The 12,565-nt window shown below is 34.7% G+C and overlaps 1 protein-coding gene across 7 annotated transcripts in view; it reads left to right on the top strand.

Annotated features, from left to right (window-relative positions):
* SLTM (SAFB-like, transcription modulator) overlaps positions 1-12,565 on the top strand; it is a 45,007-nt gene that overhangs the window by 27,595 nt on the left and 4,847 nt on the right. For all 7 annotated transcript variants that reach the window (XM_004687739.2, XM_004687740.2, XM_012728692.1 and 4 more), the window contains 11 exons: positions 982-1,100; positions 2,965-3,114; positions 3,596-3,699; positions 3,801-3,967; positions 4,711-4,796; positions 5,006-5,169; positions 7,489-7,669; positions 8,401-8,525; positions 9,269-9,439; positions 9,981-10,295; positions 10,408-10,552. In XM_004687739.2, coding sequence (XP_004687796.1) covers positions 982-1,100; positions 2,965-3,114; positions 3,596-3,699; positions 3,801-3,967; positions 4,711-4,796; positions 5,006-5,169; positions 7,489-7,669; positions 8,401-8,525; positions 9,269-9,439; positions 9,981-10,295; positions 10,408-10,552 — 1,727 coding nt within the window. The remainder of the gene's footprint in view (positions 1-981; positions 1,101-2,964; positions 3,115-3,595; positions 3,700-3,800; positions 3,968-4,710; positions 4,797-5,005; positions 5,170-7,488; positions 7,670-8,400; positions 8,526-9,268; positions 9,440-9,980; positions 10,296-10,407; positions 10,553-12,565) is intronic.

The raw sequence follows: 12,565 nt of genomic DNA on the forward strand, positions 1-12,565 counted from the left end.
ATATTTAAATAAGTCCAGGTATATGTTGTCAACACTGAGAGCAGTTTTTAACCTAAATCTTACATAGTTTTTTAAAACTTGAAAGGTTTATTATTCTTTCCACATAGACTAATAACAATGAGATCATAAACATTGTTACCTTTTAATTGCTTATGTACTATTTCTTAAAATAGTTGAGAATTATTTTACAAGTAAGGTGAAATGAGTGAAAATTCTCCTAATTTAATAGCCCTACTGAAGGATGACTAGGCCTTTACTCTAAGATGGCATCTGCATGTATGGCATTAATTTGTTCATGTAAATAGACAAGAAATGATTCACATAAATTACAATTTACCCATTTTAAAGGATTTTAAGGTTTCTGATCTTGTGATTGATTTGTTTTAGAAGATTGTTTTTTATTAAATGCAGGGTTATCTAGCTGTTTATAATTCCCATTTTCTTTTATTCATGGTCTAATAGAGAATGAAGACGAGTTCGTTGGTTAGTCTTCATTATTAAACATTAAATTCTTGACAACAGTTTTCATCCTTTGTTGTGACTGGTCCCTCTTGCATTATGAATTTCTCAGGACCTAAAGCCCATAATAGAATGTGGGTAATTAAAGTGGTCATTAGATTCATAGATAACTGCTTCCTGATAGCCTATGCCAAGACAGTGGTATAGTATAAATTATTAAGCAACAGCAAAAATCCAAGAGATAATGTAATTGATTTCTTAACCCACTATAACTTAAAACTCATGCAGTAGGAAATAATCACGTTTACTCAGACTTTTTCCTCAATAGTTTATAGTTTAATATTGCATCTAATTTAATGGCAAACTCATAGGATTTTGATAATAGTAAGACTGTAGTAAAATTAAATGAGATTTTATAATTTTGATAATAATAATAATTTTGTTAAAAATTCCAATAATAATAATTTTGTAAAAAAAATTCCAATTTAGATACTTAGACATCTATTATTAAATCTGTTTCAGGAAGCACAAGTAGTACAAGTGGTGGCAGCGGAAGCTCAACTAAAAATATCTGGGTTAGTGGACTTTCTTCTAATACCAAAGCTGCTGACTTGAAGAACCTCTTTGGCAAATATGGAAAGGTATGTTTTTCTTTATTCATTTTTTTTTTGTGTGTCTCCATTGGAAATAGAAATTCTATACAAAGCAGTATTGTGTAAAATCTTCTAATTTCTTGTTTCTCTTAGGACTGTTACAGGCATAATTATTGAGTTCTGTGGTAACGGTGAGTTTTATCATAAAATCTCACTCTGAGCCCTAAAGATCTTTGTATTAAAAGCCCATTTTAACCAGGAATTGAGTTTTATTCATCATGGTATTTTACCACCTAGTGTTGCAAAGGCAAATTTGGTCAGTGGAAAATATAGGTAGATTAATATTAGGCAGTGTCACATAGAATTGGGGGGGGGGGGCGACAAACAACTGACATTGTCCTTATCATGCAGATTCATTACAGTGTTGGGAAGAAAGTATACCTTAACTAAAAACTGTGATGTGTGATGTGAAACAAGAATGCCAGTAGAGTAAAAGAGGAATCTTTACTGTGGTTGGTACATCAAGAAAGGTTTTCCTAGCATATAAAGGTCTTACTTAAAGTAAGACAATAGTAGTCAATAATTAAAATTCACTTAACTTTTGAATTAACCTGTCCTTTCTGCCTTATGTTTTAGTTTTCAATATAGTTTTACCTTATATTTTAGTCTTCACTATACATCCTACTTAACCTATAGTTTGAGTTCGCTGAGAGCAGGATGCTTCTCTTCTATACTTTGTGTACATTTGGTAGACTTTCAAAATATTTATTAAATTAAAGACCAGTATAGGTAAGTAGTCACTAATGAATGTTACGACTATTTATCTGGTTTGTTTTAGGAGGTTTTTTTTTTTTTTTTTTAAATTAGTTGTAGTGGTTGTAGTCATATCAGAACATTGAAAATTATAGTGTTTGGTATATCTTTTATTCTATTTTCAGTAATTTTTTTAAAGATAAAAATTATATTTTAATGTTGGCAGTTATTAGGCTAAAACTGTGTAAAAATATCATGCACTTGGTAACAAGGTCTTCAGTTTCTAATTAAATCACTGTTGGGGGACAAGTTAGCCTTTCCCAGAATTAAAATAAAAGCAGCTACTTTATAGCCACCCACATCATATATCTTCCTAAATTCCCTATTTACTGCTTCCTGGCATTGTTTCTGCGTTATTCTAGATTATTCTTTTAATTTCTGTTTTACTCATATACTACTGCTTGTATCTCATAATAATTCACTTCATAGAACAGAAATTGTCATTTTTATATTGGTTTATTTTAAAAACCCCTAGATGGGAAGTGTATTTAGGGTGTATTTTTACAGCTGCTTTTTTTTTTTTTTTAACATATGGCTGATTAATTCATTTTGAAATTTTCTTATAGTGACTCATAGAAATATGTTCACTTTCATTTAAGAAACTTTATAGAAACTTAACCTTATTTTCTTCTCTAACAGATTCAGGGTAGACCTCTGATAGGTAAACTTTGGCCCAAATTTAATTGACAATCATTTGTTTCATTAATTTCATCATTACTTCACTGATACGAGTAATTATGCTTTGACTTTGTTTGAAAAGAAGAAAAAAATGTGTTAAATTGCCTTCCTATACTGTACCCATAATATCTTATTCTAATCTGTTCCCCTAAGTATTTTAGTGCTTACAGGCAAGGTAGATGGCAGTCCTGAGCATATAACACAGAATATTGGGTTGGAAAAGTCTTGACATATTTTCTGTTTTTCAAAAAAAATACAGCATGATTTTCCCAACAACCCAATAATATGTCTTAAATTAACCAATTTTCCTGAATTTAGATAAAGTGAAATATCCTTTAGTTGAAGTATTTTCAATTTTAAAGTGTCACCTCTTTAAAAGTGTGTATTGTAAGAGTTTCTAAAGTATGATCTCATTTTACAGGTTCTGAGTGCAAAGGTAGTAACAAATGCTCGAAGTCCTGGGGCAAAGTGCTACGGCATTGTAACTATGTCTTCAAGCACAGAGGTTTCCAGATGTATTACACATCTTCATCGCACTGAGCTTCATGGACAACTGATATCTGTTGAAAAAGTAAGTTTGGCTGGCTTTATAAAAGGGAAGTTACTTTGAGTGTTAGTAATTCTTCATTTTTAAAAAATATTTATTTATGCATACAGAACTGGGGTACAGGCCAGAGATACAGGGGCGGTGAGAGAATTCACCAGAGACAGAGTGGGGAGCAAAACAGGCCAACTGATGAAGTACACTGAGGGGAGCAGCGGGCGGGTCAGGAGAGGTCTGCCATGCCATGTGGGTCACCTTGGGGCGGGGCTTGAATTCATGCTGAAATGGCTTTAGCTTCTTAGTGCTGTGATTTAACCCGCTGCATCACCATGGAGGGCCCAGTAATTCTTCATTTTAAGATGCTACTCTGGTAGTATGTAGAATTGAATGATTTTTATTTTTATGTATTTTTTTTCATGCTTTCCAAATTTTCTATCATCAACATACTTTTTATAATTGTAGAAAGTAACTTTAGAACTGAGATTATTTTCTCGTTCAAATTTTTCAGGTTAAAGGTGATCCTTCTAAGAAAGAATTGAAGAAAGAAAATGATGAAAAGAACACTTCAAGAAGTTCTGGAGATAAAAAAAGTACAAGTGATAGGAGTAGCAAGTAAGGACTTACTTTTTTGATAAACAGCACATAGACTTGTTTAGTAATACCTTGATGATGTAGTTCTCATTCTATTTTCTTGTGTGGGGTGGTATGGCCAGGACACAAGCCTCTGTCAAAAAAGAAGAGAAAAGGTCATCTGAAAAATCTGAAAAAAAAGAATGCAAAGATACTAAGAAAATAGAAGGTAAAGATGAGAAGAATGATAATGGATCAAGTGGCCAGACTTCAGAATCAATTAAAAAAAATGAAGAAAAGAAACGAATAAGTATGCTATTATCTTCTCAGCCCCTTTCTAATTCTTTCTGTAACTTAATTTTTACAGTAGAAGGAAAGAGATTACAATCCAGATACTTAAATTTGTTGTGGATAGCACTTTTGTAGAAGAGGAAGTTTAATAGTACTAATTGTCTTTTCCTTTTTAACTCTTTGAAAAATAAATATACATATTTTTTCCATTTATAAGCCCCATATTGGATTGATTTAAAACTGTCATTGATTTGTAGTTTGTATTTGAGTTTGGGATCTTTTGATATCACTGACAGTATTTATGTTAGCAGACTTAGCAGTTTTTTTAAACGGTTTTCTTTTTAAGATTTTTATTTATGCATACAGAACTGGGGTACAAGCCAGAGGTGCAGGGGTGGTAAGAGAATTCACCAGAGACAGAGTGGGGAGCAGAACAGGCAGATAGACAAAGTACACTACTGAGGGGAACAGCGGGCAGGTCAGGAGAGGTCTGCCGCGCCATGTGGGTCACCTCCGGGGCCTGGGAGCGAACTCCAGCTCATAGTGAAGCGGCTGTGGCCAGCTTGCAGTACTGTGTCCTAACCCACTGTGCCACCAGGGGGAGGGCCCAGACTTAGCAATTTTAAAAAAATACTTTAAGCTAAATTTTCATAGACTAAGGAGGTCGTTTATTTCATATTTATGACTGAGATTCAGCATTTTTACGCTTATTTTCTTTCTTAAGGAAAATTTAGACCTTTGTTTAATTTTTTTTCCTCTTAGGTTCAAAGAGTCCAGGACATATGGTAATTCTAGACCAAACTAAAGGAGATCATTGTAGGCCATCAAGAAGAGGAAGATATGAGACAGTAAGTCCCTGAGAGGGATGTTATATATTATCTAGTTATTTCTTACAGAAGATAATTAAGTATCTCTGACCATTTTTGCCTACTTCTGTGATAGAAAATTTAAGAAAAATACCATTACAGATTTAAGCTTTTCAAATAACCAGCTAAACTTGAAAGACAAAACCCAAAATTATTTAAATTTCTAGTTCTATGATAATTTTTTTCTATAGATTCATGCAAGAAGCAAGGAAAAAGAGAGAGCTAGCCTAGATAAAAAAAGGGATAAAGACTATAGAAGGAAAGACATCTTGCCTTTTGAAAAGATGAAGGAACAAAGACTGAGAGAACATTTGGTTCGTTTTGAAAGATTGCGACGGGCAATGGAACTTCGAAGGTAGGAGAAAGTCCTTTTCATACCTGTCTTTTACTATTAGGTACATCTTTAACACTAGTTATAAGCCAGATTCCTGGACATTGTATTCCCACAGAAAACTGTCTGCCACGTCTCAGAAATGTGATAAAACATAATAGTGTCTTAAGTTTGCATAGCATTTTATAATGTACAAAAAGTACTGTTCCACTTATTGTCACTATTTCCCATAGTTCCATAAATTAATTATGCCATTTTAAAATGGAGGCCCAGAGAGGCTAAATGACTCTTCCATTGCCACCAGGCTAATGAGTGGCAGAGTCGGGACTCAGATCCAAGTCTTCTGACTCCAAGTCCAATGCTCTTTCCTCTACTCCAAAGCTGCCGCCATAAAAATCATGACTTTAAAGAAAAACTTGATTTTGAGATATGGTAGTCTCAACATAAACTACAGTGTTTTAAAAAGTATGTTGACACTTTAGGAAAATTCATTGTACTTTGAATTAGAGAGCCCAAGTAAAGGAAGGTTTGCCCTGTGACTCTTACTGTATTTAAGCTGTATCAAAAACAAGCATTCTCTTTAAAACAAACAGAATGAAACATTTCTATTTATAGAGGCAATGTCTCAGCAGTTCATGAGAGCCCATTTGCTTTCATATATTAATTTTTGGTGTCACATAAAGGATTCTTGTGAATGTGTTTTTTTAAATATTAACCTGTCATTTTGAGAGGTCACTTAAAAGGAGTTTCATCTATTTATTACCAAGAATATTAGGAAATGCCAGAGGTAATTTAAGCAACTTAAATGATGCTGTAATTGTCAAACACTTTACTGAAAGAAAATAATCTTTGGATTACCCAGAATCTGTGTTCTCTTTTATATTTTTCCCCCTTTTGATGAAGCCCCAACTTGCTTTCTTTCTTATTTATATAACACATTGGGAGAGAATGGAGGTAGGAGCCTAGTAGAGCAGCGACTATGAACCTGTTAGACAGCATACCTTTTATATTAAAAAGAAAGTTCCGGTGTACTCTTTACTATCCTGCCATGAAATTGACAACAATGTACCTACCTGTACAAATGACTTCCAAAAAATCAACTTAAATGTTGTTAACTCTAATACAAAGGAGAAATGAAACCTTTAATGAAACATATTTCCAAATATGACTTTCTAGACATGATTGTCTAAAAGGCCTAATGTTGTCATTGTAGTCATTAGGCTATTGAAGAGAGAGGTTTGCAGTTCTCTTTAGACTCATGAGAACATGAAAGCTACAGATTTAGTGATCATGTCTTGCCAGGAGTAGTATTGACATGACATGATTTCTGAAATGATGAACAACTCTTCAACCTCTCATTAAAATATAACTTTGCCCTTTTTCACATGTAATAACATTCCTCTTATCAAACCAACTTAGCATTTTTTAAAAAATGTGTTAAGCTCTAGGCTCAGAAATTTTTAAAGGATTTTATTCTGTTTTGTTTTATTGACTTGAATGTCTTTGGCATTTGAAAAGTATCAGGAGCGTTAGATAGATTTTTATTGTGTAGGACTATTCTGACTATTCCATACATCTTAAGTTATTTAGAATCCTTGGTCTCTTACCCATTAAATACCCTTCAGATGTAATTGAATATACCCCTCAGATTTCCATGGGAGTTGTCCATTAAGAATTACTGGGTTTCTAGAGGAAAACATGGTTATAGACAAAAGTACACTGGCTCCCTTAGAGTGAGGAATTGACAAAAACAAATTTATAAGTTATAACAACTTAATCAGTTGGGCAAACTTATGCACTACCTTCTGACACAAAAGAGCATGTTGCCTGGACCCACCTATTATTGACTAGTGAGCAGTCCATGAGTCCCTAAAGGCAACCATTTTACTTATAGCTTATGTTACAATTCATGGTGATGTTTATGATATCCCAGCTAATCAAAATAAGGTATACCTTGTTTAAAGAAACAGGCTCTATATTAGATAATGGAAGTTTTTCTCTCAAAAACAATACAAATTGTAGTTTGGAAATTCATATGTATAGAATATCCGTTTTAAAGTGTCAATGGGTTATTATTGTAGTGGGATTTTTATTTAAACAGGAATCATCTAAGAGGCAACTACTCTATATAAAATTCACCTCAGTTGACAGTCTTAATAAATAAGTAATAATATTGGAATCTGTTTAAAGTTTTATTTTAAGTTCTCTTTCCAGTTACATTAAAACAACTTAGAGTTGAAGCTTAAAATTTCCAGCCTCAAGGAAAAATTCAAATTCAGAAGCTATTCTCTTTCACACAGTGCTAGCATAATTTAAGTATTTCTAAATACTGATTTTTGTTAGACGAAGAGAAATTGCAGAAAGAGAGCGTCGAGAGCGAGAACGCATTAGAATAATTCGTGAACGGGAAGAACGGGAACGCTTACAGAGAGAGAGAGAGCGCCTAGAAATTGAAAGGCAAAAACTAGAGAGAGAGAGAATGGAACGCGAACGCTTGGAAAGGGAACGCATTCGTATTGAACAGGTGCAGTCAGAAAATCTTTTCATCTTAAATAACTGACCTTTTTCAAACCCTGTGATTTTTGCCCTAAAACTTGCTTTACTTGTTGTAAAGCTTCTATATGAGTTAAACTATGAACATTTATTAGATGTCCCTGAAAGATAATAATGAATTAGGTGCTAGTTAAAAATCCTTTAGTTGTGACTTTGTTCTAGCTAATTGGTAATAACTGAGCTCTGCAATTTCATGGCAGCCTAATAGTTTGAGCATAGGACTATGAGTCCAGAGTAGTTGTAATCCAGGCTCTGTCACTACCCCAGTCTTAGGAAATATAACTGCTTCCTTACATGATATAGTGGGAATGATTTCCCAAGGCTGGAAGGAAATAATGCCTCTCTTTGCAGAATTGCATCCAGGATTTTAAGGCACTTAGTCTCCATACATATTCAGAATTGTATTTCTAATTCTCTTCAGGTTCTTTGCTTAGTCAAATGATAAAATTAAATCTGACCTCCTTATTTGCTTGCCTTAATTACTTTCATCACCCAGTCATTATTACTTTTTAATGTTGCAGAACAAAACCATAGCTTAGATTACTGATTACTGAAATCAAATTTATTTGTCCCAGGTATGTGTTTTGCCTGGTGCTTGCCTATGATGGTTTCTTAAAGACAGGATTAAAATAAGTTTGCATATATATTTACCTTATGTTTTCATTTTGCATTGGTTGGTTCTTCATTCTGTGTTGTCTGAAGGAACGACGCAAGGAAGCTGAACGTATTGCTCGAGAACGAGAGGAATTGAGAAGGCAACAGCAGCAACTTCGTTATGAACAAGAGAAAAGGAATTCTTTGAAACGCCCACGTGATGTAGATCATAGGTAGTTGCTTATTTTTCTCTTTTAACAGTTACACTTACTGTCAGTCTCTTTCAACCTAGGAATAATTAGAGGATTAGAAATATCACTGGAGTAAAAAAGTAATGCTCAGCAGGGTTGGGGGAGATTGTAGTACTGGAATGGACCCAGTGCATTGTCTGGTAGGCAGCACTCTTCTACCCCATTTTCTCTTCCTAAAGCCAGATGTGTTTCCATCACGACTGGGAAGGTATACTTGGTCTTAGAAGGCTTCAATAATGAAAAATTTGAAAATTCTAATACGGTAATGCAGATAGTACAAAAATGGGAGTCATAAACTTAGGAAGATGAAACTGTAGATTATATGTGTACTTGTGTTCCTACTTTTTTCAAAATACAAACATTTATTAAAATAAATTCTGTGAGATTCAGTTGATTTTGTTGCGAGGTATAATGAATGAAAGGTACTTGGGACATCTCTACCACTTACAAAATTAAATATAACTAAAAAGGTTGTAGACTGCTGGTTAGAATCTTCTTATAAAATAGATTCAAGGTTTTCTCTTTTCCATTTAATTGTTTTAAAACAGTCCTGTAAAATTCCTCTTTATGTAATTTAATCATTCTTTGCTAGCTTGTTCTTATAAGTGTTTTGAGTGTATTAGCCCTTTATATTCAGCTCCTAACATGTATATATAACTCCAAATAAATGCTGATTTATTATTATAAAACTAATTTATATAAAGAAGCAAATATTTTTCTTTAAGGCGAGATGATCCTTACTGGAGCGAGAATAAAAAGTTGTCTCTAGATACAGATGCACGATTTGGTCATGGATCTGACTACTCTCGCCAGCAGAACAGATTTAATGATTTCGATCATCGAGAGAGGAGCAGGTTTCCTGACAGTTCAACAGTACAGTCTTCATCTTTTGAAAGGTAGATATAGATGCATTGAAAATTGTAATATTTGGTACATGAGACTTGGCTAGTAATAAATTTGGGTTCTTTGTTAACAAAGTCTGAAGACTTACTTACATGTGAGAACTATATTCAGAACAAATTGTTTGTTTTGGTTAAAGGGAATGTGGGTGGTTCAGTATTCAAAATTGATTTAATTCAGCTGCCATAGCATGGTTAAGTATGTAAGCTTTATCTTCTTACCCTTTCAAGGTAGGTGAAAGTACTGTTAACTTTGGGTGTGCTTCAGCTGTTAAGAACAATAAATCTTCCTTCATGTTGATAGTAGCATTAGTGTTGAATGTAATTCCTCCTGGGTGCTAAAAAGAAAAAAAAAAAAACCAACCTTTTTGCTAGACATTAACTCAATTTGAAGAGATGAGTTGTTATAATCAATAGTTGTAATTTTTTTAGTGACTTCATTTTAAGTTTTTAAAAGTTTTATAAATAAACGTTAAAATGAATAAGGTCAAGTAAGTATTTCTTAGGACCTGTCTTCTTTGTTTTGGATAATCAATAGGCGAGAACGCTTTGTTGGTCAAAGTGAAGGGAAAAAAGCTCGTCCTACTACACGAAGAGAAGATCCAGGGTTTGAAAGGTATCCCAAAAATTTCAGTGATTCCAGAAGAAATGAGCCTCCGCCACCAAGAAATGATCTTAGAGAAACAGACAGGCGAGAAGTACGAGGGGAACGAGATGAGAGAAGAACTGTCATCATTCACGATAGGCCAGATATCACTCATCCTAGACATCCTCGAGAAGCAGGGCCCAATCCATCTAGACCAACCACATGGAAAAGTGATGGAGGCATGTCTAGTGACAAAAGGGAAACAAGGTATTTCTGTAGTTTTAAATGCCTGCCTAGTGGTATGTAATGCATTTGGGTGTAAAGACAAAAAGTTACAATAACATTTTGATAATACAAGTTTTTGGGTTTTGTTGACTAGAGTTGAAAGGCCAGAACGATCTGGGAGAGAAGTATCAGGACACAGTGTAAGAGGAGCTCCCCCTGGGAATCGGAGTAATGCTTCAGGCTATGGAGGCAGAGAGTCAGACAGAGGAGTCATCACAGACCGAGGAAGTGGAGCTCAGGTAAATGTTTATGAAAATCTATTGTCTACTCTTCATACAAAAATTTAGAGGACTACTACTCACTTTGGAATGACTGAGAAACGTATTTCTTGTAAGAGACCTTAACATTTCTTATATCTTACAATCAGTAGCTGAACATCAGTAATCCAAAGAAGTAAAGTAATAAGCCCTGTTAAGTCATTCCATTTCTTGCTGGAAATTGAGGATTTGTTATATTGGGTATTGCCTTCCTAATGATGACTTTGGTTTTCTTTCTTTTTTAAGGCATTGAGGTCTTTAACTTGAAAAGGAAGTATTTGGTTCCTTGTGTTTCCCTTTTATTTTTTCCCTTTTTGAAAATATTTTCTGACATTGTTAGGTAGCTTAAAGTGTAGAACTGAAATAAAACTTGTCTTCATTTTTTTATTTTTGAAGATAGGTGAGGACACATCATTGACTTGAATATTCTGTAAGTTCAGTGAACCTGGACAGTGAATATTTCTTAGCAACTCAAATGAGCAAAACCCGTTTACCAAATTTGGAAGCTTTCTATTGAAGAAATACTGGCATATTAGGTTGATAGTAACAGATAACAAATATCCCCTTACATACTAAAAAATTCTTAAGTGTGTGTGTATCATATGGATGCATGTAGTTTTCCATCCTTCAGCCTGCACTATGCTTCCTTGTTGTTTTGTATGTGAAATACATAACTAGCTTTTGTAGCAACTTACTTTTTTCTAGAAAAAATTTTAATCTTTTGGCATTCTAATAATACCATACACTTTCCATTTCATCTAGAGCATTTATAAAACAGAACTGAGCCTGATGGCATTACAAGTTTTAATGTTTGTGATAAGTAGAAATTAAGTAGATTAATTCATTGAGCTGTTCGCTCCGAACAGAACTTTTAAGACTGGGTCTGCCTCATTTTTTTATTCTTAAAATCTTTTTTTCTTTGTTTAGGTTTTATTTTGCATAGAAGTGAGGTATAGGCCAGAGTTGCTGGGGATGAGAGAGTTCTCCAGGGACAGAGTGGGGAGCAGAACAGGCAGATTTACTGCTGTGGGGAGCAGTGAGTTAGACAGGAGAGGTCTGCTGTGCCACATGTGAGCTAGCTCCCTAACCTGAATCAAACTGCAGCTTCATGGTGATAGCACTGAGACTTAACCCCTAGACCACCAGTGAGATCCTCTGCCTTATCTAGACTAAAATTTAAGACATGGCTTATAATTCTGCATTCTCAGATACTCTTGTGGAAAGTGTCCTGAGGGGAGATCCTGTTCCTCATTCCTCCCTTGAAAATTATGTTTCTCATGTTAATTTACAAGGTGTTCTGCCAGTATAATATCTCTGTAGGGTAACTTTAGTTTTCATTTCCTGTAGGCTGATATTAGAATTTTTAACTCTTAGGTTCTTAGTTCTATGGTTTTTGTTCATTGATACTTAGCGCTCTGTCTCTCTTTCCTACTCACAGATTGTAGGACCTTGTAAGAATGCTGGCACAACTAGTAACAATGTAAAGTAATATGACAGATCCTGTTATATGTGTGTTTGCGTGTTGATCAGGTACTCTACCTTGACTAGTCTTAAGGTTTTGACCTCTCATTATGCTGTTACATATGTGTAGTTGTAGGCATTAATATATAGATCCAGAAATACTCCGAGTCAGTGAGTGCTAGCAGGTATAGAAATAGATTGTTTCTCGGCCTTTTGGCTAAGATCAAGTGCAGGTATAGAAATAGAAATTAGGGCCCTCCATGGTGGCACAATGGGTTAAAGTGCAGCACTGCAAACTGGCTGCAGCCCCTTCAGTGCAAGTTCCATCCTTGGCCCTGGAGGTGACCCACATGGCGCAGCAGACCTCTCCTGACCGGCCCGCTGCTCCTCTCAGCAGTGTACTTTGTTGATCTGCCTGTTCTGCATCCCACTTTGACTCTGGTGAATCCTCTCACTGCCCCTGCACATCTGGCCTGACCCCAGTTCTATATGCATAAATAAATAATCTTAAAAAAAAAATAGAAATTAGTGCTG

The sequence above is a fragment of the Condylura cristata genome, unplaced genomic scaffold (genome assembly GCF_000260355.1).
Source record: "Condylura cristata isolate star-nosed mole 26May11 unplaced genomic scaffold, ConCri1.0 scaffold00023, whole genome shotgun sequence".
Lineage (NCBI taxonomy): Eukaryota > Metazoa > Chordata > Mammalia > Eulipotyphla > Talpidae > Condylura > Condylura cristata.